The sequence below is a fragment of the Podarcis bocagei genome (assembly GCF_964188305.1).
Source record: "Podarcis bocagei genome assembly, chromosome: 5".
Taxonomy (NCBI): Eukaryota; Metazoa; Chordata; class Lepidosauria; order Squamata; family Lacertidae; genus Podarcis; species Podarcis bocagei.
In genome coordinates this window covers 4,051,550-4,079,521 of record NC_138129.1, presented here as the reverse complement: position 1 = coordinate 4,079,521, position 27,972 = coordinate 4,051,550, and the positions used below count along the sequence as shown (strand labels likewise).

General features: G+C 47.4%; 1 protein-coding gene across 2 annotated transcripts in view; it reads left to right on the top strand.

Moving 5' to 3' along the window:
• Positions 1-939: 939 nt before the first annotated feature.
• The window catches only part of MYLK2 (myosin light chain kinase 2), a 44,419-nt gene continuing 17,386 nt past the window's right edge, over positions 940-27,972 (top strand). The window contains exons 1-5 of one of the 2 annotated variants that reach the window (XM_081196255.1): positions 940-1,095; positions 9,564-9,954; positions 14,331-14,701; positions 25,168-25,273; positions 27,797-27,890. In XM_081196255.1, coding sequence (XP_081052381.1) covers positions 9,659-9,954; positions 14,331-14,701; positions 25,168-25,273; positions 27,797-27,890 — 867 coding nt within the window. In that variant the 5' untranslated portion in view covers positions 940-1,095; positions 9,564-9,658. The other variant, XM_081196254.1, reaches the window with a different exon arrangement.

The window sequence follows — 27,972 nt, the reverse complement described above, 5'->3', positions numbered from 1 at the left end:
ATGAAATCCACTCTCGACTCTGAGTATATTTCATATAACTTTCAGCCAGCTTCTAATGGGCTGAACACTTGCAAGATGGACGCACAATCTTCTAGATAATATTTTGAGAAACTCTTCTGTCCATAACAGAACTGCTGAAAAAGGGCTCAGAAAACTTTCTTTTCCTCCGCCTTTCAGCCACCTCTGGCTGGTTAACACCTTGAACAGCTGCGCTCCCACTGTGATTATTATTAAAGGTGCACTTGCCCACCTGGAGATTCCAACCTTCCACCTGCCACCTGGAGGGGACCAGTCAAACCTGGAGGCCTCGGGTCAGAGCTCGGGCAACCCCACCTAGCAGGGAATTCTTGGCAGTCCAGAGCAGTGAATCGTTCAGAGTTCCAACAGGGGCTTCCTGGCGCCTTCAATGTATGCCCTGTGACGCACAGGGTGGGAATTGCCCTCGCCTGAGCTGATCCTCCATTTCCCCAGTCAAACTGCCTGTTTCCTTCCTGGTCTTAATATAGATGGCAACCCCCCTGAGCAGGGAAGGGCCCTGGCACTCTGCTAGTCTGAACAGCCTTTTGGCACTCAGCAAAGGTTAGACAATAGGAGATTCTGCCCGTTGCATCTGGCCTAATCCCCATCGCCGCTAAACAGCCCCGGGCAACTATGGGACGCCCTCCCTGGACACTCAAACCCAGGTGACGTTGCCTAAGAAAGCCTTCTCTCCCAGCTTGGGTCTTGCTGGGGGTCGGGCGGGCAAGGGAGGGCTTTCTCCTCTGGGCCAGAGCCCCTCCGGCAGGCTCCCCAAGGAGCAGGGAGTTCAGCAAGGGTGGCTGGGTCATCTGATTTCTGTTTGTTTGAATTCCCATCTCCTCTGAGCAGGAGAGAGAGAGCGCCGGGCAGCAGAATGGAGTGTCCTTTGAACGGAAGCCAGAGGGAACAGGTGGCCCTGCAGAGCAGAGCGCAGCAGGCTCATAACTGCCAGAGTTCTGGGGTAAAAGATACTCCTCTCTCCCCACGCTTAATCCAGCTCAGTTACGCAGAGTATAGAAGGCGGGCAGCTCTGTCCCACTTTTAATCCAGCGCTGGCGGCCGTCGGCAACGGCGACGGTAGGTAACGGGTCCCTTGCCTCGTTTCCCCAGGGGTAGAGAGCGGGAGAGGCCTCACTCTGCGCTGGGACTTCCTTGGGCTGGGCAGAGTTCGAGTCTTCCAGCCTGCGGCTTTGCTCCTGGCCTTTCCGTGGGTTTATGTGGAGGGCCACCTGTCCAGGTAAACTCCAACCTTTTGTTCATGGGAGATGGAGAGAGGCGGTTTGGGGATGCTCTTCCCACCAGCGTTGCCTGGGCATCTTGCAGGGTAGCCTTGGCATGGTTTAGATGCCCCGCTACTAGCAGTCGAGAGATGCCTTGGGCCAAAGAGGTCCTCTTGACCGTCTTGGTGGCTCCTGCTCTGAGAATCGAGCTCTGAGGTGGCTGCTCTTGAGGCTGATGTCTCTGGCAGGTGCCCGGGCAATGGCTCTCTGCAGGCGGCTATTTCCATCTGCTCCCTAGGGTAAGATCAGGCAAATCTTGGCCAGACTTTTGCTGACTTCCTTCGGCCGTCTAGAGTGCCGTTCACGCTGCAAGCTTCTTCCTTGCACAATTCAGGCTTTTGATTCCAGGGCAGCCTTGAGCTTTTAGTGTGAGCTGCTGCCCACCTCAACGAGGTGCCTTGGGGTGGCAAAAAAACAGCACACCTTGAAGCAGAGCATGTCGGACTGTGTGCAAAATGAATCCAGAGTCTGCGGAGAACTGTGAAATTTTGTGCAAAGCTGGGAAAATTGTCTGCAAAGTTGGACTGTGTTGTTTTAGGCATCGGAGCATCTATTCCTCTGGCCTTATTTTAGTGTGTGTGTGTGTGCGTGTGCCTGTGGGGGTATAGTTTGAAATAACAGTCAGGTGCTCTGTGGAATGGGCATGGCTACGGGCCAAGCCAAAGAGGAAAAAATGTAAAAATCAGGGGCATTCCAAACAGGCCTGCAAGTGCTAATTGATCTCATTTATGGATCAATCAGCCAACATGTTAATTGACGCAGGAATTTTTTAACTGGTAGGGATGGAAAGAGAGCGTTCTTGTTTATCTTTGGATGTGATTTTGCTTCTGGTATGTTGCTGTAAGAAGGAATTGGGGAAGACTTACCGGTATATTAAAGAGGTTGTTTTGTTCCAATAACGAAGTGATAGCCTTTAGTTGTGAATCGTTGTCACCTCATGCTTTTTTCAGGCCTGAGGCGGAGTTTTCTTTTGTAGTAGACAAATCAATTTCACCTAAATGTTGTCAAGCGCAATAACTTCAATGTGGTTTTGGTGAAATGTGAATTTACTATTTTTAATTGATTCCTGACCGGTTGTAATTATCGTTGGGCTTTCTTGTATGACCATAAGCCATCACTCATGGTGATGGCTGAGATTTAATTACCAATGTATGCAACGCCACACTGAGCTTTCTTAAACAAAAAGGAAAAAGCCCCTGCCCCTGGGAGCTTACAATCATAATTTCCATAGTGCAGGCAGGTAGCAGGGGGAGGGAGGGAGACTCAGTGTGCAGCCACAAGGGATGATGAATGCGGGCAAATGCCACAAATGTTTGGTTCCAGCGGGGGATGAGTATTAAAGGCCGGCCGGCAATCAATCATCTGATCTTTAATTGGTTCAAACAATTGTCCCTCACCCCTAGGGACACTGGAGAAGCGATGTGCTTGGTCTGCTGCAAGACGGAGGACCAGGCGAGGCGGTTGTTTTAATCCCAGTGAACTCGAGCGGGATGCATGTCTCTCGGCTATGTGCCCTAGATGGGTGCAATCGCTATGACTCCAGCCACTTTCTTGATGGGACCCATTTGCAGCTGCCTCCGCAGGGCTGACGGCCGGCCTGGTTAGCAGCCTTGCCAAGTCTTCCCTCCCTTGGCACAGAGGGCGTTCTGGTTGGGCTCTGTCCAGACTGCAGCCCTTGCCCCTCCAGGCTGCTTTCATTGCCTTCTCCTGGTCAGGATAAGGAATGGCTGAACGGCCCAGCTAGCTAATATGGTACCAGGATTGAACTCTTAACTGTTGGTACTGTAAACTAGCCAAGGGGTGGTTTCCCCATATGTACTGGGAATGCCCAGAGGTAAAGGAATTCCGGAATAAAATCCTAAAGGTTATTTTATTTTATTTTCCCCCATTTTTTTTATTGATTTTCCACCTTAATCACAAAAATGACATAACAAAACACACAAGAAAAGCACATAAATTAAACACAAAGAAAAATTGTTTCTTCAAATACATAATTCTTGTTGCATTGATTACTGACTTCCTCGAATCCCCTCTAACTGAATTTCATTATATCACCTATATAACAGTTATCCAAATTCATATTTCTAATACAGTAATATTAATTCCTTGCATTTACCAACCTCTTCTCCTAATTAATATATTTTAATCCTTAATATTTACTATCACATATTCTTATTTTACCCCTAAGCCTATTTACTGTTTCCAAGAATTTTCTGTTTATCCTATATCACAATATTTAGCTAAATATTCTTTAAATTTCTTCCAATCCTCATGTGTTTCCTCTTCCAGTCAGGTCAGCCAGCTCCAAAAAGTCCAACATCTTCATCTGCCATTCTTCTATTGTTGGTATTTCTTGCGATTTCCAGCTTTTGGCTAATAAAAGTCTTGCCGCTGTAGTGGCATACAAAAACAGTCTAACATCTTTTTGGGGCATTTCCAGTCCTATTATTCCAAGTAGAAAGGCTTCTGGTAAAATCCTAAAGGTTATTAATGAACTGTTTAAAGCGAAGCTTTCAATAGACTTTGATTTCATGAGAATGGGTATACTTGGAAACGCGGCTATAGAGAAAGGGAAACAGCTTACTTTCAAAGCTATGATATTAGCAGGAAAGGCAACAATAGCTTTAGGTTGGAAAGATAGAGAAAAATGGACAGTAGAGGCATGGAATAGTTATTTGTTTGAACTTATTCAGTCGGACATTGTCGCAGTCACGTCACAGGAAACAATGTGGAAGGTCAAGTGCGCCACGATAAGGAAAAGATGGAACCCCTATCTTCCATGGATAAAAACTACTGGAACAAAAGACATTTGGTAGAAACTAAAGATGCTATGCCCGTGGCTGTGGATAATTGTTTGAACCCTTCCAATGGATATTGGGGGGTGGGGGGTGGGAAGGGAGGGGAAGGAAAAATTGTATGGGAAATTTAAAAAATGGAAGGAGATAATATTATGTATGTAAAAATCCTGAAATAAATTAATTAAAAAAAAAAAAGGAATGGCTGAAAAGGAAATACTCTCTATTCCAATGTGTGAATAAGGGAATTGAATCTACTCTAGGCAACACAGTAGATCTTCTTTTGATTGATGGGTTGATTAAGAGCAGGGATGTCAGAGATTACTTTCCCCCCTATAATAATAATTTGTTCTTTTTTCCATATAGAAAGTTACATTTGTTGCTCAACGATTATATTCCAGTTCAACAAAACTAGTGAGTTCTCACTCAGCCAACAGCGATATTCATAGCCCAAATTACATACAGTTACATTTTAAGGTTCGGTTTTCATTCTCTCCAACCTGTTTCTTAATACGTTCTGCTCTTTTCTTCATAATAATAATAATAATAATAATAATAATAATAATAATAATAAATGCTTCAAACTCCACTGTGGCCTTCACATATGGGAAAACAACTTTTTATATAGACTAGAAAAGGCTTTTCTAGTCTTCTTTGAAAGATTCTAAATCTGTTTCCTTCTGTATCTGCATCTTTCATCCACGCTCCCAATTTTGCAATCTCTGCATATTCCAAGGTTTTCACAGCCATCCTCCTTTTGAGGGTGTCCTCCTGCTTCCATTTCTGTGTACAGAGAATCCTCGCCACTCTAGTCACATATAGAAATACTGTTGAGTCTTTCTTTGGGATTTCGCTGTCCAATATCCCCAGCAGGATGTCAGATTTCCAATGGAAATGGGAGGGGAAATTGACAATGCATTTGCGGACTCAAACTCAATCCATTGGACATAATTGGTATCCACTGTTGTCACTTCCAGCCTTCGATATGGAATTGATTTGGCACTGATTCTCGCATTGGGCTCGATGACACTTGATGTCCCTTCCAACTCTGAGATTCTGTGATTGTGTTTCCTCCCCCCATTTCCACTGTGTTTGCATTGAAATGAATGGAGTGTAATAATGAAACAACGCCAATATAATGCAATTCTACCACCGCGGACAGCAAAATGAATAATGTAGTTTTTGGCGGAGGATGGACTGCAGCAGATGGAAACGTGTGTTGCAGGCAGCAGCGGGGGGAAATGGGGAAAAGATGCTATCTTAAATGCAGAATAGCTGGGGATGAACTTGTCTCTGTCGCGCCAGAGCCCAGGGGCTGCAGCTCACCAATAATAATAATAATAATAATAATAATAATAATAATAATAATAATAATAATTTTATTTATACCCCACCCTCCCCAGCCAAGACCGGGCTCAGGGCGGCTAACACCAGGTATAAAAACAATTGATTAAAATACAACTTAAAAACAAGATTAAAATACAACATTAAAATGCAGCCTCATTTCAGTAGAAACTCAAATCAAAAACTTTTTTGGGGATGAAAACATCAAGTCTTCACCAAGGCCAATGAAATATACTCGTAGTCGAGAGTGGATTTCATGCTCTTTACTGTATTCAGCTCATAGTGGTGAGGAGGAATGGAAGTTCCCCCAGAATGTCTGCTTTATATACATTATTTACATAATGGGCCCCAGGTGATTGGCTAATTCTGGAATTCTACTGTAAGCCAATCAGGTTGTGGATTCACTTCATTCTGGAGCTGGATTGGGTGGCTCCTGCAGATCAATCATATTGCTGCATTGTTCTAGGACCAATCAGACAGCTGCATTTTGGATCCTATTCAACTAAGTACATAACACCCAACTATCCAGACTGGTCCTATGTGGGCCAGAAAAAAGCCAAGAAAGTCCCCAAATAGGAGTTCCATCACAGAAGGAGAAAGGAAAAAGGAAAGAGGGGAAGGGAATCAAGTTGATTCCAAACCAAAGGCCAGGCGGAATGGATGGGAAAACATCCCTCACTTTGCATCTCCCACAAGGGCTGGGAGAAAGTCGTGCCGGAAAGCCTAGACTGCTGCTGCCAGCCAGTGCAGACAGTACTGAGGAAGATGGACCAATGGCCAGCCCAAGACAGGTCACTCAACTGTTCCAACAATTCATTCAACCTAATAATAATAATAATAATAATAATAATAATAATAATAATAATAATTTATTATTTTTACCCCGCCCATCTGGCTGAGTTTCCCCAGCCACTCTGGGCGGCTCCCAATCGAGTGTTAAAAACAATACAGCATTAAATATTAAAAACTTCCCTAAACAGGGCTGCCTTCAGATGTATTCTAAAAGCCTGGTAGTTATTTTTCTCTTTGACATCTGGTGGCAGGGCATTCCACAGGGAGGGTGCCACTACCGAGAAGGCCCTCTTCCTGGTTCCCTGTAACTTGGCTTCTCGCAGTGAGGGAACTGCCAGAAGGCCCTCGGCGCTGGACCTCAGTGTCTGGGCAGAACGATGGGGGTGGAGACGCTCTTTCAGATATACTGGACCGAGGCCGTTTAGGGCTTTAAAGGTCAGCACCAACACTTTGAATTGTGCTTGGAAACGTACTGGGAGCCAATGCAGATCTCTCAGGACCGGTGTTATGTGGTCTCGGCAGCCGCTCCCAGTCACCAGTCTAGCTGCTGCATTCTGGATTAATTGTAGTTTCTGGGTCACCTTCAAAGGCAGCCCCACATAGAGCGCATTGCAGTAGTCCAAGCAGGAGATAACCAGAGCATGCACCACTCTGGTGAGACAGTCTGCGGGCAGGTAGGGTCTCACCCTGCGTACCAGATGGAGCTGATAAACAGCTGCCCTGGACACAGAATGGACCTGCGCCTCCATGGACAGCTGTGAGTCCAAAATGACTCCCAGGCTGCGCACCTGGTCCTTCAGGGGCACAGTTACCCCATTCAGGACCAGGGAGTCCTCCACATTTGCCCGCCTCCTGTCCCCCCAAAACAGTACTTCTGTCTTGTCAGGATTCAACCTCAACCTTGTGTATCTGAAGAAGTGTGCATGCACACGAAAGCTCATACCAAGAACTAACTTAGTTGGTCTTTAAGGTGCTACTGGAAGGAATTTTTTTATTTCAGCCTCAATCTGTTAGCCGCCATCCGTCCTCCAACCGCCTCCAGACGAAGGACCTTCACCGCCTTCACCCAACATTATCTCTGCCAGAGAGGGTCTTTGCTGTCACTTTTAGCAAGAAATGCTATGAAAGATTGCGCCTGGAGCAGGCGGCCACTGAGGGGGCCGGGATACTGAGCCAGAGCAGCTTCCCTTTGGCCTGTGCACACTCCTCAATGCTCATCCTTGACATGCGCTCTGAGTGGTGCAGGGACATGCCTCCCTATGCTCCCCTTGTTGCGCGTTTGCTTCTCCTGAAGAGGATGAGAAGCGGTGCTTTTAAAGCAGGGAACAAGGGTCCTGTTTCGTGCACACAGCTCACCGTTTCCTCAAGTGGCAGGGAGTTCCAGAGGCAGCTGCTGCAGAGTTTGCTTTTCTATCTGGAGGAGAGCACTTGAGGCGCTGTGGCATTTTTTGGGCTTTGCCAGATATAGATGGTGCACATAGAGAATATATAGGAAACTCTCTTGTACTGCCTGAACAGCCAGGACTTTGCCCAAAGAATCCTGGGAAATGTAGTCCCTATCACTTTCACTACTGCAAAAAGTCCATACAGTGGTACCTCAGGTTACATACACTTCAGGTTACAGACTCCGCTAACCCAGAAATAGTGCTTCAGGTTAAGAACTTTGCTTCAGGATGAGAACAGAAATCGTGTGGCGGCGGCGCAGCAGCAACAACAGGAGGACCCATTAGCTAAAGTGATGCTTCAGGTTAAGAACAGTTTCAGGTTAAGTACGGACCTCCAGAACGAATTAAGTACTTAACCCGAGGTACCACTGTAGTTTGAAGAAGTGGGTTTCTTGTGCCAGGGTCCTTCAATCATGCAAAACTTAAATTCTCCTAGGCGCTTTTTTATTCTCTCCTGCGGAATGACAGTGTGGAGGTGTAATAATAATAATAATAATAATAATATTTATTATTTATACCCCACCCATCTGGCTGGGCTTCCCCAGCCACTCTGGGCGGCTTCCAAAAAAATATTAAAATACTGTAATACATCAAACATTAAAAGCTTCCCTAAACAGGGCTGCCTTCAGATGTCTTCTAAAAGTCTGGTAGTTGTTTTTCTCCTTGACATCTGGTTGGAGGGCATGAGGGTCAGGACGCAGGGAACGAGTTTGCTGTTAATTCGGCAGGGAGCCACAGACCGGGGGGCCGAATGCCTCTCTATCCGGCCCTTGGAACTGCCCGTGAGTGTTTTTGCCTGGCTGGAAAGTACCTTCGAACTCTGATGGTGGTTCTTGTTCGTCTGGACAGAGAATGGAGGCAGGAGAGAGTGTTTGCGAATGTATGTAGGAACCAGTCTGCTGCACCAAGGTGAAATAACATCCATTGCCCCAGCCACTTTGGCCTCTGGCACTGCCCGCCACTGGCACTCCATCTCCCTCACACAGGATCCTTGTTCTGAGAAAAACTTTGGAACTCCCTGCCTATTGACGTCAGCCTTCGCTGAACTCTTTCTGGTGCCTGCTTAAAAACATTCTTTGCTTAAGCAATCCTAGCCAGGTGTATCAAAAGCTAATGCGACCTTTCACCTGTTTTAGTTTATTATTTTAACTTTTTAAATGTCTGAAGTTTTTGTTGTTAATTTTTCATAATGAAATTTTTGTTGTTGAAATATACTCAGTCCCCTCAAAGTATCTGCTTTATATACATTATTTACACAATGGGCTGCACATGACTGGTTAATTCTGGAATTCTACTGTAAGCCAATCAGGTTGTGGATTCACTTCTATCTGGAGTATGATTGGGTGGTTCCTGCCAACCAATCATACTGCTGCATTGTTCTTGGACCAATCAGACTGCTGCATTCTGAATCCTATTGTTCTAGGACCAATCAGACTGCTGCAATTTGGATCCTATTGTTCTAGGACCAATCAGACTGCTGCAGTTTGGATCCTATTCAACTCAGTACATAACAGTTGTTTTTATCTTTCTTTTGTAAACTACTTTTTTCCTTCCTTCCTTCCTTCCTTCCTTCCTTCCTTCCTTCCTTCCTTCCTTCCTTCCGTCCGTCTTCCTTCCTTCCTTCCTTCCTTCCTTCCTTCCTTCCTTCCTTCCTTCCTTCCTTCTTTCCCTCCTCTTTCTTTCTTTCTTTCTTTCTCTCTCTCTCTCTCTCTCTCTCTCTCTCTCTCTCTCTCTCTCTTTCTTTGAAATAAATGAATAAACCCTGCCTCCTCTTGACATGTAGGGCAATTTATTGCAATGCCCCAAAACACTTTTTGTCGCTTTAATTTTTGTTATTTGCTGTTTCGGCGGGGAAAGCACTATTCTCCCATATTTTGTGTCTTGCGCAGAAGCTGAGCTGAAGGCCAAGGAGGGAACCCCAGGTCTGGACGCCTCTGCCCAACACCCAGCGTCTGAGGAGGCTCCCCTGGGAGGAGAGCAGAGGATGGAGAAGGAGGGAGGGTCTTGCAGCCCCCCCGGCACAGAAGGGGGAGCAGAGGCGCCTGCCGTGGGCCTGGGGGAGCCGAGGGAAGCAGCGGAAGCCGGGCCTGAAGAGCCAAGCCAGGTGGCGAAAGGGGAAGGGGGAGCAGGGCAGGATGCGGCCAAGGCAGTGGAAGAAAGCCATACGCCAAGCCAAGCCGCCGTGGCAGGAGGGGAAGGGAGCCACGAAAGCCCACCAAGCTCCCAGCAGAAGCACCTAGAACTTCAGCAGAGCCTCAGCTGCCCAGCACACCTGCCCAGGTAATGCTTCTCTCTCGTACAGCCTTTATTAATGCATTGATGTACGAAAATATTTGTTTCTAAAAATATATACAGTGGTGCCTCGCAAGACGAAATTAATTCGTTCCGCAAGTTTTTTCTTCTTGCGAGTTTTCCGTCTTGCGAAGCACGGTTTCCCATAGGAATGCACTGAAAATCAATCAATGCGTTCCTATGGAGACCGTCCGGGGACAGAGGGGAAGCGCCGCGTGCCTTCCCCTCTGTCCCCGGACCTGTTTTAAAGCAAGGGAAGGGGCAGCGGGGAGAATCGCTTCTCCCTGTTGCCGCCCCTTGGTTCAAAAGGGGTCCGGGGAGAGAGGGGAAGGCGCGTGCGCCTTCCCCTCTGTCCCCAGAGATTGCGGGGCTGGCAACGGGGAGAAGCGATCTTCTCCCCGCCGCCCCTTGCTTCAAAAGAGGTCCGGGGACAGCGGGGAAGACGCGCTGCGCTTCCCCGCTATCCCCGGAGCTTGCGGGGCAAGCTTCGTTTTGCGAAGCAAGCCCATAGGGAAATGCGTCTTGTGAAGCGGCTAAGAAAACGAAAAACTCCTTCGTCTAGCGAGTTTTTCGTCTTCCGAGGCGTTGGTCTTGCGGGGCACCACTGTATATCAAAGCGGTTTGCAGCAATGAAGCCATAAAAAAGTTGAAAGCATTGTTAGCTGGGCTTCCCCAAGTCCCCCCTATCTGATTTTAATTTAACCTCATCTTTCGCAGTTTGCATATATCATAATTTCTAACCATTTTTTAAAATCACACTTACTTTAGCCATAAAAGTCTTCACTTGCAAATAATACTATTTTAAAATACACTATCTTCTGCTTCCAACCCTACAGCCTAAATCCACTTCCAAAGCTATTCTAAGATTTAAATATTAACATTTTTCCCCCCAAATATTCCTTAAACTTCTTCCAATCTTCTTCCACCGTCTCTTCTCTCTGGTCTCGGATTCTCCCAGTCAGTTCGGCAAGTTCCATATAGTCCATCATAGAAAAAATAAGGATATTTGTTTGTTTTCCTGTTTGTGCTGTTTATTTGTGTTATAAAATGAATATAAAATTTTGGAAAAAAAAGTTAAAAGCAGACATTGTTTTATTTTATTGTTTTCACTTATATGCAAGAAGCAACCATCAATATTCAGCAATGGCCACCGCCAGCAGCAGCTATAAAAGCACCAAAGGTCTATTTAATTTCGTTTAACTTTTAAGTGATTTCGGTTTTTAAGACAAAGGTTGTCCACAAGACAAAGGTATCATTCCACATTCCTCCTTTGTCCTTAAGGTCCACAAATGACAACACTTTGGAGGTCCCAAGTCGCAAGGTTGTTACATCGGTCTCAACTAGGGCCAGGGCCTTTTCAGTACTGGCCCCGACTTGGTGGAACGCTCTGTCACAAGAGACCAGGGCCCTGTGGAACTTGACATCTTTCCGCAGGGCCTGCAAGACAGAGCTGTTCCGCCTGGCCTTTGGTTTGGACTCAGCCTGACCCTTATGTTGGCCTCCCCTTAAGGTTTTGATCTATGGGCTACTATTAAAATGAGGCTCCATTTTAAATTGTATTTTAACCTGTAATTTAAATTGGTTTTTTAAAAAAAATTCTCCCCCCCATTATGTTTTTATTGTAATTTTACTGGTGTTAGCCGCCCTGAGCCCGGCTCTGGCTGGGGAGGGCGGGGTATAAATAAATTATTATTATTATTATTATTATTATTATTATTATTATTATTATTATTATTATTTTGTTGTTGTTGTTGTTGTTGTTGTTGTTGTTGTTGGTGTCACGTGTCCTCAGTTGCCGTTAACCATGTTCTATCCATGTTGAATATGTAATAAAACCATCCATGTTGAATAATAATAATAATAATAAATAATAATAAGTTATTATTTATACCCCACCCATCTGGCTGGGATTCCCCAGCCACTCTGGGCGGCTTCCAAAAGAATATTAAAATACTATAATACATCAAACATTAAAAGCTTCCCGAAACAGGGCTGCCTTCAGAATATGTAATAAAACCATTCAGAATATGTAATAAAACCATAGGAATCTCGCTGCAGCATTCTGCACCCGCTGGAGTTTCTGGGTCAGTCTCAAGGGCAGCCCCGCGTAGAGCGAATTACAATAATCCAATACAATAAAAGAGGATTAGACAAGTTTGAGGAGGAGGAGAGGGAACCCACCTACTTTCAGCAGCCAGAACATCATAGCCAGACACTGGAGAGACCTGTCAGACGTAAGCATGGACCAATGGTATCAAATAGTACAGTGGTACCTCGGGTTAAGAACCTAATTCATTCTGGAGGTCCGTTCTTAACCTGAAACTGTTCTTAACCTGAGGTACCACTTTAGCTAATGGGGCCTCCTGCTGCCGCCACGTGATTTCTGTTCTCATCCTGAAGCAAAGTTCTGAACCCGAGGTATTATTTCTGGGTTAGCGGAGTCTGTAACCTGAAGCGTCTGTAACCCGAGGAACCACTGTATGGGAAACAGCCTTATTAGAAAAACTAACCAACAAACTGAAATTGACACGCGGGCAAATAGAAGAAGACGCCTTCACCCCGGTTTGGTTCCCCTTTATCACATACACAGCCCAACAAGACAGCAACAAGAACCCGCCAACAGCGTCCGAATCAATGTGGCTAACCTCATCCAAAAACACCCACCCACCCACAAAAAAAAACACAACAAATTTCACTACAGCCAACCAAAGACAACCAACCACACCCTAAGCCACCCCCAACCTCTCTCACCACCAAGGAATAATACTGTAATAATAATTTAATAATAATTTATTACTTACACCCCACCCCTCTGGCCGGGCTTCCCCAGCCACTCTGGGCAGCTCCCAACAGGATATTAAAAACACAATAAAAGAAAAAAACTTCCCTAAACAGGGCTGCCTTCAGATGTCTTCTGAAAGTCCGGTAGTTGTTGTTCTCTTTGACATCTGGTGGGAGGGCGTTCCACAGGGCAGGTGCCACTACCGAGAAGGCCCTCTGCCTGGTTCCCTGTAACTTGGCTACTCACAGTGAGGGAACCGCCAGAAGGCCCTCGGTGCTGGACCTCAGCGTCTGGGCAGAACGATGGGGGTGGAGACGCTCCTTCAGGTATACTGGACCGAGGCCGTTTAGGGCTTTCAAGGTCAGCACCAACACTTTGAATTGTGCTTGGAAACGTACTGGGAGCCAATGCAGATCTCTCAGGACCGGTGTTATGTGGTCTTGGCAGACGCTCCCAGTCACCAGTCTAGCTGCTGCATTCTGGATTAGTTGTAGTTTCCGGGTCACCTTCAAAGGTAGCCCCACGTAGAGCACATTGCAGTAGTCCAAGCGGGAGATAACCAGAGCATGCACCACTCTGGCGAGACAGTCTGTGGGCAGGGAGGGTCACATACGCTAAGTAGAATAATAGAAGCATTGCCACCCCACCCCACTCACCATTCCCCCTCTCCCTCTTTCCCCCTTTTCTTCCTAACCTAACATTGTATGTACAGTAACACTAATCATATTTTTTAAATAAATATTTTATTAAGTTTTCACAATAAAAAAGCATACAAAAACAAAGAAAATACTACATCACAAAAAACAGTACAATACAAAAATACAAACATTGAACACATCAAAAGAAAAGGAAAAAGAGATAGAAACACATATAGTAACAAAAAACAAAAAATTCCCTCTTTCTTAGTTTCTCATCTTCAATTAACTCATTTTCCCGACTTCCTCACGTCTCCCGTTCTTGTATCCCTTTTTAGAAATTAATTCAGCAAATTCACATCCTATTTAATTTATCTGTTGTTAATCCAATCTCACATTTTACTTTGTTGCTAAAGCCCCTGCAACTCATTTCAGTGTCCTTAACATTCAAAAATTTTACAATATTTCTGCAAATAAATTTTAAATTTCTTCCAATCTTCCTCCACCGACTCCTCTCCCTGGTCTCGGATTCTGCCAGTCATTTCCACCATCTCCATATAGTCTATTAGTTGCATCTGCCAATCTTCCAAGATGGGTAGATCTTCCAATGCTTTGCGATGAGAATTCTTGCTGCTGCTGTAGCATACATGTAACACTAATAATAATAATAATAATAATAGGAGGAGGAGGGGGAGAGGGAGAGGGCTTTCGAAGGCTGTTAGCCATGCTGCCTGTGCTCTGCATCCACAATCGGAGGCAGCAAATGTTTCTGAATCCCAGTTGCTGGAAACCACAGAAGGGGGGAGGGGTCTTGTGTTCGAATCCTGATTGCGGACTTTCCATAACCGGCATCTAGGTTGGCCAAAGTGAGCACAGGAGGCTGGACTAGGTAGGGCCAGATGCTGTGGCAGCTTCTCCTTTGATGTTCTCCTCTTCTGACATTTCAGCCTAGCAGATATTCCGGAAGAGGCTCCGGCTGATCTCAAAGAGCCGACTCCTCAGGAACTGGTGACTCCCACCCACAAAGCGGACCCGCTACCCCCTGGGGAAGACAAGGAGGCCCCCCCTGATTCGGCGCAGGCCCCCGCAGCGGCAGAGCAACCGGGCCCAGCGGATCAAGGAGAAAGGACCTTGGCCGAACCCGCTCCCTTAGCCCCAGGGGCCACAACCCAGGATGCTGGTGAGCCCAGCGTTTCCGCAGCGCAGCCGCCGTCGGAAGGAAGCGAGACCGCGGCAACCCCTGCAGAGGCTCCGGATACCCCAACCAGCCCATACCTCACTCCGGACTTTGGCAAAGAGGACCCGTCCCTGATTTTGGGTAAGGCCATCGAGGCCTCTGGCTTTGCGGGGCCAGCAGAACGCGCCTGGTCCAGACGGAGGGAATAGGAGTGAGGGGCAGGGGGCCAGAACAGCTCTCTTTTTTTAAAAAAGGAAGGAAATATAAGTTGTCCATCCTTTAGGCCCAGGGGTCAGCAAACTTACCACGCCTCAGGCCGGTGTTTCCAGTGCCGATCGCGTGGCGGGCATTGGAGAGCATGCCCATACACGTGCGCACACACTATTTCCGGTGCACTTCCGGGTCGGAGGAGCACCGAAAATAGCTTGTGCGCATGTGCACAGGCCTCCTCCAACCAATGTGCACTGGAAATCGCGCTTGCGCATGTGCAAATCACGCTTGCACATGCACACAAGCTATTTCCTGTGCTCCTCCGACCCAGAAGTGGGCAGCAGCGCAGCACCAGTAAGAGTGGGTGTTGGCAGCGGGCGGCGGGGGTCGCCGCGGGCCGGATAAACGAGTCCCTCGGGCCTTATCCGGCCTGCGGGCCTTATTTTGGGGACCCCTGCTTTAGGCTGTGCCTGGCTTCATCTCAGGGAGAGGGTGGGACAGAGCAGGGAAGGAATGCAAACATCAGGCATGTTTTCTCAACTGGCGCTATAACAGACATCAGCTGCAGGAAACAGGTTGTCGCTGAAAGTGACAGAGATTGAAGCACATGGTGCGCATTGTTCTGCAGAGTTCGTTTCTTTGGAGGAGAATGTCTGATGCCTTTCCCTAAGGTGGAAGACAGGAGCGGCCCATCCCGTTTTGCCGCCTGAGGCGAAACAGGAAGGTGCCGCCTCTGCCCGCCGAAGTCTCACTTACTGGGGTCGTTCGGTGGCTTCTTCTGGAGAGAACTCATAGAAACTGTTGCCACATGACTCTAGAGGCGGGTGGAGTGCTGCGGGGGGGGCCACCCTGTGGGATTTCACCCCCCCACAAGGCTGCTTCTTCAGCCTGCCAAATGGATGGGCCAGCCCTGGTTGTGCAAAGGGATGCCTTTTCAGCACCGTCCTGGTTCCCTGCAGCAGTCTGTTGCTTGAAAACAAAGCACTTTGCACAGGTAATAATAATAATAATAATAATAATAATAATAATAATAATAATAATTTATTTATACCCCAGCCACTCTGGGCGGCTTCCAACAAAGTATTCAAATACAGTAATCTGTTAAACATTATAAACTTCCCTAAACAGGGCTGCCTTCAGATGTCTTCTAAAAGTCTGGTAGTTGTTGTTCTCTTTGACATCTGGTGGGAGGGTGTTCCACAGGGCGGGTGCCACCACCAAGAAGGCCCTCTGCCTGGTTCCCTGTAACTTAGCTTCTCGCAGCGAGGGAACCGCCAGAAGGCCCTCAGAGCTGGACCTCAGTGTCTGGGCGGAACAAAGGGGGTGGAGACGCTCCTTCAGGTATGCTGGACCGAGGCCGTTTAGGACCCATAATAAAATGGATTAAAACTGGCATCAACTGGTGGGATGCTTCATTTTTTTTATATATATATAAATTTTTATTGGTTTTTCACATTTTATAAAAACACGAACAATACACAATACACAATACAGACATACAAACACATAAACATACATGTATAATTTCAAATCCTTTTTTCTTAAACCTTACTTCACCGACTTCCCCATACCTCCCCTTTCTGCATCCCCATTTCCAAATTAGTTTCAGCAAATTCTCCTCCTTAAGTTTATCTATTTTTCACTTGTTCTTTTCTTTTACTTAACCTTTTAAAGCTGTAATCCCCTTTTTTCTATACCCTCGACATTTTAGCACTCATTAACTTTACAATATTTCTTAAGATAAGTTTTGAATTTCTTCCAATCTTCTTCCACCGTCTCTCTCCCTTGGTCTCGGATTCTGCCAGTCATTTCAGCCAGTCCCATATAGTCTATCACCTTCGTCTGCCATTCTTCCAGAGTGGGTAGATCCTGTGTCTTCCAATACTTTGCGATGAGAATTCTTGCTGCTGTAGTAGCGTACATAAAAAAGTCCTATCTTTCTTTAACACCAATTGGCCGACAATGCCCAGGAGAAAGGCTTCTGGTTTCTTGGGAAAAGTACATTTAAGTACCTTTTTCATTTCATTATATATCATTTCCCAGAAAGCCTTAATCTTCGGGCACGTCCACCAAAGGTGAAAAAATGTACCTTCAGTTTCTTTACATTTCCAGCATTTATTATCGGGCAAATGATAGATCTTTGCAAGCTTGACTGGGGTCATGTACCACCTGTAGATCATTTTCATAATATTCTCTCTTAAGGCATTACATGCCGTGAATTTTATACCGGTGGTCCACAACTGTTCCCAGTCAGCAAACATAATATTATGACCAATGTCTTGTGCCTACTCAACTGGTGGGATGCTTCAGCTCCCTGTTTGCCCAACATGTGGCCCTCATTTGGTCCAGGGTTGCACTGTTGCTGACCACCACGGCTTCATAGGATCTCCTGGTGCCTTTGGCTGCGGTTTTGCTGAGCCCCAGAGCTTGGAGATTGCAGGGCAGGAGGAAAGTTTGCCCTGTGCCCTGATCCACCTGGCATGTGCTGCCTCCCTCCCTCCTTCCCTCCCTCCCTCCCTCCCTCAACTCCCTCTCTGGCATGCGGAGAAAAGCTCCTTTCCATGAGATAAGCAGGCTGGCAGGGTGAGGGATTGAGGCGCATCGCAGGACCAGGTGTTGTTGAGATCGCTCTCCCCGCTGTGACAGATGGGACAGCGTGTCTTGTGGCCGGGTGACCTTGCAGTGGGGTTGGGAGGGAGGGAGTGTGGGGTGTGTGCAAGGCAAAATGTGGCAAGTGGGTGAGGTTAAGGGGCAGAGGCGGGTTGGCAGGGCAGCAATGGAAGTGGAGGACGATTGTGTGTTGTCTGTTGGGGAGCGATCACCAGGTGGGTTTTGTCCTGGGCTGAGCATTCGCTAGGCACCTGCAGTTTTCGTGTGCCAAGGGCAGGATCTGCAGAATCTTCAATCTCCAAGTCAAATGAAACAACAGAATCTCAAGTTTCTAGTCCTTATGAAAAGAAATGTTTGAAGGCCCAATGAAAGTGCAGGGGAGTTCAGGCAGACAGTGCTCTGTTGTTCCCTCCTCCTTTCTTTCTCATGGAGATCTCAGGACCTAAAGCAGGATGTGCTGTGAGGCCAGTGTCTCAGGGATGGGTCATAACTTAGTGATGGGACATGCGCAGAAGGCCGCACTCCCTGGCGTCTCCAGGAAGGCCTGGGACAACCTCTCGTTGGAGACCCTGGAGAGCCATTGCAAGGCAGGATAGATCTGAGATGGACTGACGTCAAGCTTGCATGATCCGATCAGAAGGTTGGCGGTTCGAATCCCCGCGACGGGGTGAGCTCCCGTTGCTTGGTCCCTGCTCCTGCCAACCTAGCAGTTCGAGAGCACGTCAAAGTGCAATTAGATAAATAGGTACCACTCCAGCGGGAAGGTAAACGGCGCTTCCGTGCACTGCTCTGGTTCGCCAGAAGCGGCTTAGTCATGCTGGCCACATGACCCGGAAGCTGCACGCTGGCTCCCTCGGCCAGTAAAGCGAGATGAGCGCCGCAACCCCAGAGTCGGCCACGACTGGACCTAATGGTCAGGGGTCCCTTTACCTTTACCTTTACCTGGAACTTCTGAGCTCCACCAGTAAGTGCAAAATATTGCCTTGACCTGGTAACAGACGGACACCTAGGATAAAGGAGCAGAGTGCATCCGAGCACATTTTCAGCCCAGGAATTAGTTTGCGGCACTAGAACTGAACCCTCAGTCCTTTCTCATACAAAATTAATTCCTAATTTGCCCCCAGAGTTTCTTTGCTTTGGCAGGGGAGGGCAGGCAGCTGTGAGCGATGCTGTTGCTGTTGTTTAACAACCTGGGAAATGAAGGTTGACGGTTGGTTAGTACAGCATTCTGCACTTTGGGGTCCCGAGATGTTGTTGGACTACAAGTCCCATAGTCCCTGGCCATTTGCCGAATTGGCTGGAGATGATGGGAGTTGTAGTCCCACAATGTCTGAGGACCCAAGGTTGGAGAACGTAGATCTAGTATGATGCAGATATTGACCAGTAAATCCCAACCTACCTTCTGCCCATGCCTGGTGGAGATAATATTGAACTAAGTGGGCCAGTGGCAGGGCCAGATTTAGGTTTGATGCGGCCCTCAGCTACTGAAGGTAATGGGGCCCTTTATATGTCCAGCTGTGCTTTGCCAACAACAAATTGCCGCTGGTTTTTTTGTGTTGAATATATGTTCTATGGTAATTTATGGGCCTAATAGGTATCTAAAGCCATTTACACATAACAAAATATGTATTTTATCAAAGTAACTGTTGAATTGAAATACAATTAAGAAGAAGTATATTAATAGTGAAATAATTATGAAGCTTAACATAAAATGATTGGGGGCCCATTACTTACATCGTAGGAGCCTACACAACACAAAACACTGTTGCTGTATGTAGGTTTTTTGTTTTGTTTTTTATCTTTTATTTTGGAAATATACATCCAGGTTTTTTTTCTTTAAATTTTTTGGGGGCCAAGGGAGTGCGGCCCTAAGCTATAGCTTGTTTAGCTTATACGTAAATCCAGCACTGGGGACACGGGTGGCGCTGGGGGTTAAACCACAGAGCCTAGGACTTGCCGATCAGAAGGTCGGCGGTTCGAATCCCCACGACGGGGTGAGCTCCCGTTGCTCGGTCCCTGCTCCTGCCAACCTAGCAGTTTGAAAGCACCTCAAAATGCAAGTAGACCAATCCCTTGGCCAAGAAAGCGAGATGAGCGCCGCAACCCCAGAGTCGGCCACGACTGGACCTAATGGTCAGGGGTCCCTTTACCTTTAAATCTGGCACTGGCCAGTGGCCTCACTCAGTACAATGCACCACCTCTTGTGGTTATAACAAGGGCTGTGCTGTGCAGCTGTGGATGTGTGCAGTATCTGGTACAGAGCTTCCTATGCCTAGCACCTTTAAGAAAATAAAAGTTTCTAGCCCTTGTGACTGCAAAGATAGGCTTAGAAGGATGTGGGTCATGTCTCCGGTGAAATCTCACTAATGGAGAGGGACGGGGTGCCATTTTTTTGCATAACCACCACGCAGCACATGGTTAACCTATGGAACTCTTTGCCACTGCGATGGCCAGCACCCTAGAGGGCTGAAAAGTAGGTTAGACAAATTCACGAAGGAGAGGGCTGTTGATGACCACTAGCCAATGGCCTTGCTGCACAGTTGGAGCTGGCAATGCTTTGGAAACCCCATGCTGGCTTCCCATCAGAATCACAGAATTCTAGAATCATGTAATCCTCACAACACCCCTGCGAGGTAGGGGAGGCTGAAAGAGGCAGGGACCGGCTCAAGGTCACGGAGTGAGCCTCATGACCGAGCGAGGGATTCGAACCCTGGTGTGCTGGTCCCGAGGGTTAACCGTGCGGCGAGGTCCGAGTCCAGTCTGAGGTCGAGGGTGCGGTATGGAGGCTGTCCGTCAAGGCTGAAGCTGGGTCCAAGGCAGGGAGTTGGGTGAGGTCAGGAACTCTGGCAGAAGAGCAGGACAGGGTTCAGGCAGGAACTGGCTACCAACAATGTTGCTCCCACAACTTGGGACTGGCGCTGGCCGGCTTATATCTGCCCCGAGGCATAGGGAGGCCCCGATCCTCTGGTGACTTGCCTCTTCTGGCCTGGAGGCAAGCACTCCTCCTGCGGGAACTTAGTTCCCTCTGCCTCTCTGCCCTGAGCCTCTGCAGCTCAGGAGAGGCTGGGGGGTTACCAGACCCAGAGGCAACCTCCTCTTCCCCTGACGGGGCTGAGAGTGGAGCACCTGCAGGCAATGGGTCCTCCATCACCTCAGGAGCCAGAGCAGACTCAGCTGGTGCCTGCACCTGAGGACCCAGCACAGGTGAGGACCCTTCAGGATCAGACCCCAGCCCCGGCTCAGCTGGTTCTGGAGGCGGGGAATCCTGTGCAGGCTGGGATCCCTCAGGTTCAGCCTCCGAGTCCAAATCCCAGGCCATCACACCTGGTCTGCCAGGTCCTAGTCAGACAGTCTAGCTACTATGCAACACTGTCTCTCCACTTCAGATTCTAAGTAAATCGTAGAATTGTAGAGTCAGAAGGGAAACACAAAATGTGGACACAAAACGCATGATAAAACAAAGAGACAGAAGGGAGGGACCCCGGGGTCATCTAGTCCAACCCCCTTTAATGCAGGAAACTCAGCTGACGCATCCATGACAGATGGCCATCTGACCTCTGCTTAAAAACAGACACCTGGCTTGAGAGCAGTACATGTGAAAAGGATCTAGGAGTCTTGGTTGACCACAAACTTGACATGAGCCAACAGTGTGACGCGGCAGCTAAAAAAGCCAATGCAATTCTGGGCTGCATCAATAGGAGTATAGCATCTAGATCAAGGGAAGTAATAGTGCCACTGTATTCTGCTCTGGTCAGACCTCACCTGGAGTACTGTGTCCAGTTCTGGGCACCACAGTTCAAGAAGGACACTGACAAACTGGAACGTGTCCAGAGGAGGGCAACCAAAATGGTCAAAGGCCTGGAAACGATGCCTTATGAGGAACGGCTAAGGGAGCTGGGCATGTTTAGCCTGGAGAAGAGGAGGTTCAGGGGTGATATGATAGCCATGTTCAAATATATAAAAGGATGTCACATAGAGGAGGGAGAAAGGTTGTTTTCTGCTGCTCCAGAGAAGCGGACACGGAGCAATGGATCCAAACTACAAGAAAGAAGATTCCACCTAAACATTAGGAAGAACTTCCTGACAGTAAGAGTGTTCGACAGTGGAATTTGCTGCCAAGGAGTGTGGTGGAGTCTCCTCCTTTGGAGGTCTTTAAGCAGAGGCTTGACAACCATATGTCAGGAGTGCTCTGATGGTGTTTCCTGCTTGGCAGGGGGTTGGACTCGATGGCCCTTGTGGTCTCTTCCAACTCTATGATTCCACGATTCTATGATTCTATGATTGGTGCATCAGTCTGGCCCAGCAGGCTCTTATATACTTAAAGGTAAAGGTAAAGGGACCCCTGACCATTAGGTCCAGTCGTGACCCACTCTGGGATTGCGGCGCTCATCTCACTTTACTGGCCGAGGGAGCCGGCGTACAGCTTCCGGGTCATGTAGCCAGCATGACTAAGCCGCTTCTGGCGAACCAGAGCAGTGCACGGAAACGCCGTTTACCTTCCCGCCGGAGCAGTACCTATTTATCTACTTGCACTTTGACGTGCTTTCGAACTGCTAGGTTGGCAGGAGCTGGGACCGAGCAACGGGAGCTCACCCCGTCACGGGGATTCAAACCGCCAACCTTCTGATCAGCAAGTCCTAGGCTCTGTGGTTTAACCCACAGCGCCACCCGTGTCCCCTCTTATATTCTTACTCCCAGCCTAAACACTGGGAATAGAATGATTTTTCTCAGTTTCTGTGGGTTCCAGCTGACCTTCCCCAGAGAGATCTCTTTTTCCTCATTGCCTAATGAGCCGAATGTTGCAATCCTTTTTTCCTGCATGGTTACCATCCATGCATAGGCATATGAATGTGTCTAAATACTAAACGAGGTGCCCTGTCTGTAGCACAGCTTCCAGCGTTTTTATGAACATACGAATCTGCCTTCTACTGAGCCAGACCTCCACTCCCATCGTTCTGCCTGGACACTGAGGTCCAGCGCCGAGGGCCTTCTGGCTGTTCCCTCGCTGCGAGAAGCCAAGTTACAGGGAACCAGGCAGAGGGCCTTCTCGGTAGTGGCACCCGCCCTGTGGAATGCCCTCCCACCAGATGTCAAAGAGAGCAACAACTACCAGACTTTTAGAAGACATCTGAAGGCAGCCCTGTTTAGGGAAGCTTTTAATGTTTAATAGGTTATTGTATTTAAATATTCTGTTGGAAGCAGCCCAGAGTGGCTGGGGAAACCCAGCCAGTTGGGCGGGGTATAAATATTATTACTATTATTATTATTATTATTATTATTATTATTATTATTAGTCCAGGCAGCTCAGTGCTATCTACAATGAGTCACCGTGGCTCCCCAGGGTTTCATATAGGGGACCACCCCTCCACCAACAGCCCTGCCGGGAGATGCCAGTGATTGAACCCAAAATCTCCTGCAAGAAATGTGGTCCCTCTGCGACTGAGCTTCAGGCGTTCTCCCTGATGAGCACCTGAATTCATAGAATTGTAGAGTTGGGATCCCCAGAGGTCATCTAGTCTAACCCCCTACAATGCAGAAATGTCAGCTAACGCCCCCAGGGCAGATGATCACCCAACCTCTGCTTAAAGCAGGCATAGGCAAACTCGGCCCTCCAGATGTTTTGAGACTACAATTCCCATCATCCCTGACCGGTGGTCCTGTTAGCTAGGGATGATGGGAGTTGTAGTCCCAAAACATTTGGAGGGCCGAGTTTGCCTATGCCTGGCTTAAAGACCTCTGAGGAAGGAGAGTCCACAACCTGCAGCCCAGCTCAAGCTAAGCAGCATCTTGAGGAAGGGAGCAGTTTCGATTGGGAAAACAGCTAAGACCTTGGGTTGCACCCGTGGCCAAGATGGTTTTGGCCCCAGCCTGGATACAAAGATGAAACCCCTTTAAAGCCCTTCACGGCCTAGGACCCTCGTGCCTACGGGACCCCTTCTCCCCGGTATGCCCCGCGGAGGACCTTAAGGTCCATAAATAGTAGCACCCTAGTGGTCCTGGGCCCTAAGGAAGTCAGATTAGCCTCAACCAGAGCCAGGGCCTTTTCAGCACTGGCCCCGGCCTGGTGGAACGCTCTGTCTCACGAGACCAGGGCCCTGCAGGATCTGATTTCTTTCCGCAGGGCCTGTAAGACAGAGTTGTTCCTCCTGGCCTTTGGCTTGAAATCAACTTGATCCCCTCCCCCTCTTTCCTTTTTCCTCTTTCCTTTCTCCTTCTGTGATGGAACTCCTATTTGGGGACTCCCCTGGCTTTTTTCTGGCCCATGTAGGACCAGTCTGGATAGTTGGCCTTGGTGAAGACTTGACGTTTTCATCTCCAAAAAGCTTTTGATTCAGTTCCACTGAAATGAGGCTGCATTTTAATGTTGTGTTTTAATCTTGTTTTTAAGTTGTATTTTAATCAATTGTTTTTTACCTGGTGTTAGCTGCCCTGAGCCTGGTCTTGGCTGGGGAGGGTGGGGTATAAATAAAATTATTATTATTATTATTATTATTATTATTATTATTATTATTATTATTGCAACTCGGCAAGGCTGCTGCCCAGACGCACCATCCCTATTTTGCCAGTAGGGGTCGCCCTCTGCACATGCCTTGGGGAAGCACTGCTGCATACAGAATTGTCACCATCAGCTGTGAATCCTGGCCATGGCAATTTCCACCAGCGGCTGGGCTGCGTTTGCAGCACTGAAGTGACCTCCCCCCCCCCCGGGAGGGGCACAAGCCTGGCCAGGCTGTGTGGCGGTCCTGGGCTGCCTAGAGGACAAGATCCGCTCCCCCTCTCAGCCCCACCAATGTTGCCCTAAGCACAGCAGAGCAAGATGTTTGGCTGCAGGAGTTGCAGGAAGGAGCAGCCAAGCAGCCTGTGGATTTGTGTAGGGTTTCCTTAACCTTTCCTTCTCCCGAAAATGTCCCAAAAGGCAGCGGGTACAGATTTTCCTTGGGGCTTACTTTCTTTTTTTTTTGGGGGGGGGGGTTTACAAATTTATTCACATTCAAAATCACAAATGAAAAAAATTACAATAAGATTCTTCCGAATCTTTAGACTTCATGGGTTCCTCCCCTCCATGGGTTCTTTAGTTAACTTTTCCAACTGCATATTGTAAATAATAATAATAATAATAATTTGTTATTTATACCCCGCTCACCTGGCTGGGTTTCCCCAGCCACTCTGGGCGGCTTCCAACAGAATATTAAAATACAATAACCTATTAAACATTGAAAGCTTCCCTAAACAGGGCTGCTAAATCACTCTAGCTTTTAAATTCTCCATTGTGTCCAAAGTCTATGTCTACATTACAACAGTTATTTCAAACAGGCTCAAATACTATGCTATAAGATCCACTATCCTGTAATATTACATATGAGTCTATTCTACTGATGAAGCCTAGGATGGCGAAATAAGGCTAATATTCTGGAAATCCTTGTCATAGACTCCGTGAAAGGATTCTGTGGAACTGTAAATTATTGGACTCTTTGAACAGACAGGTGGAATAGATACTTATACATGTATGGACCTTATGCATGAACGGACTATAGAATGAACTGATCCACTGGGTCTTCTGTTTTTTCCGTCGAACTTTATGAGACTTCCATTGAAATCTACAATTTGATAGAGTGAATAGTATACCTTATTTATTCAAAAGTACAGCCGGTTACGTCTTATGTGTTTTTTGAGACAGCTTCTAGGAGCCACGGAGGAGAGCTGGCTGCAAGGCTGGAGCCCCAGGTGGATGAATGAATTAGCTCAGTGGTTTTTCTTTTGTTTTAACCCCTGCCTCTCTCTTCCAGATGACACTCCCCCTCCACCTGCTCCCTTCACCCATCGCATTGTCCAGCTGAGAACGGCGGAGTTCAAAGACACCTACAGCATCAACACCAAGGAGATGCTGGGAGGGTAAGGCCTGACGGGGGGGGGGGAGAAAGAGAGGGTGCCAAATCGTTCGCTCTTCCAGTAACATAATTGTGGAACGTTCAGGGTGGCAGGAGAGGATATTTTGTTTATTAATATCCTTCCTAACTTGCGCTAGCAAGTTCTATTCCTTAGCAGAGTTTTACAGTTCCCTTTTTAAACACACAGCAGATAGCTGGTTGCAGGTTTGTGTAAGCCTCTCACTATTAAGTTCCTGGTAAGTTCCCTTAAAGGTAAAGGGACCCCTGACCATTAGGTCCAGTCGTGGCCGACTCTGGGGTTGCGGCGCTCATCTCGCTTTATTGGCCGAGGGAGCCGGCGTACAGCTTCCGGGTCATGTGGCCAGCATGACTAAGCCACTTCTGGCGAACCAGAGCAGTGCACGGAAATGCCAGAGCGGTACCTATTTATCTATTTGCACTTCATGCTTTCGAACTGCTAGGTTGGCAGGAGCAGGGACCGAGCAACGGGAGCTCACCCCGTCGCGGGGATTCGAACTGCCAACCTTCTGAGCAGCAAGCCCTAGGCTCTGTGGTTTAGACCACAGTGCTACCCGCGTCCCATTAAGTTCCCTTATGTCCCTCTTAAAAGAATAAACATGCCACAATCTTGTTTAAAGCACAGTGGATGCTCAGGTTGCGAACATGATCTGTGTGGGATGCACGTTCACAACCTGCAGCATTTGCAACCCGCATCTGCACGTCTGCGCATGCACGGGTTGCAATCCAGCGCTTCTGCGCATGCACAAAGTGCAATTTAGCGCTTCTGTGCATGTGCAACCGCTGAAACCTGGAAGTAACCTGTTCCGGTACTTCCAGGTTTCGGCGGTCCACAACCCGAAAAACGCAACCTGAAGCAGCTGTAACCCGAGGTATGACTGTATATAAAATAAGTTTACTCACATCATCAGTTCAAAGTTGGATCCCTGAAGGCAGACTTAGTTACAAAGTACATACGTGTGGATCTGTGAGATGCTCCAACAATGGAGGGAGCCAAAGAGAGAAGTGGTGCTGCATGCTTTGTTCCTTTTGTTACCTGGGCAGCCTAGGAGGAAACAGGAAGTTTTCGACTGGCTGGACCAAACATTCCCCTGCATGTCCACTCTAGGAAAACAAGGAATGTCGTACTTGACTGCTACTTATGTATTGCATCCCACAATAATTGTGACTGTTTCCAATTTCCTGATGGTTTTCTGCGATATGGATATTATTTTTGAAATAATACACGTAAAAGAAAATACAGCAGCCGTGGTTAAGATTAGCATTTGTAAATGAAAGAAAGAATGCTGCAATGTTTTATAAAGTGCAGAATATTGAAGAAAACACACCCACCCAGCTGCAAGCCAAACCCTCTCCAGCAATCAGTAAGCAACAGACCAATAAAGTATTGCCTTAAAGCAGGGGTAGGCAACCTAAGGCCCGGGGGCCATATCCGGCCCAATCGCCTTCTTAATCCGGCCTGCGGACGGTCCAGGAATCAGTGTGTTTTTACATGAGTAGAATGTGTCCTTTTATTTAAAATGCATCTCTGGGTTATTTGTGGGGCATAGGAATTCGTTCATATTTTTTTCTTCTTCAACATATAGTCCAGCCCACCACATGGTCTGAGGCACGGTGGACCGGCCCACGGCTGAAAAAGGTTGCTGACCCCTGCCTTAAAGGAACACTTAGCTCAGTTGGTTAGAGCAGTGTGTTGATAACGCCAAGGTTGCAGGTTCAATCCCTGTATGGGGCAGCTGCATATTCCTGCATTTCAGGGGGTTGGACTTTCAGGGGGTTGGGTCCCTTTCGGTTCTATGATTCGCAACACCATCAAATCTAGAAGTCCGGTCATTCATCATTCAGATCTAGAAATCCCCATTACTTTCTCATGCATGCACTCTAGGGTTGGGGCAACTCGCTGAAATGTTTTAAACGGTTCTAAATTTGATTTCTCTGTTTTGTTTTTGTTGGGCTGATGTTGATTAAATGTTTAGTTGGGGTTGGTGGTTATTATAATTTGGGTATAACTGTAAACGGTTTATTATTGTTATTATTGTTGTTGGTTTCTATTGATTTATTGGTTGGTTTGTTGCTTGTACAGGATATTTTGTTTCTTGATGTTTGATGCATCGTTATGTTTTTATACGTCTTGTAAGCTGCCCAGAGCGGCTGGGGAAACCCAGCGAGATGGGCGGTGTATAAATTAAAATATTATTATTATTATTATTAGAAAGAACTGTAATGAGAGGTTTGTTGTTACCAAGCCATCACTGCACATAGTGCCTGAAAGGCAAAAGGGTCTTTGCCCCAGGGAGTTTACAATCCAGAAAGATAATTGGTGGTGGTGATGGTGAAACAGAAAGGGGGAAGTGGAGTTGAGGAGGAAGGGATAAACGTCATCCGTTCTTAAACGTTTGTAACTGTTGGGAATGAGGTTTCATGGAAAAAGTGAGCTTTTTAGTGCTTTGGAGGAACTTTGGAAAGAATTCATAATTCTCAGGACCTGCCTTTCTCTTTCCCTCCACAGGGGGAAGTTTGGAGAAGTCCGTACGTGTGCAGTGAAGGAGACAGGCCTCAAACTGGCCGTGAAAATTATTAAGAAGCAGGGGCCGAAAGACAGGGTAGGTGCCCTCTGGTGTGCAGTGTGCTGCAACATGTAGCAATGCGCGCAACACCTTTTCTGTGCTGGTCTTTGTGCTGGGT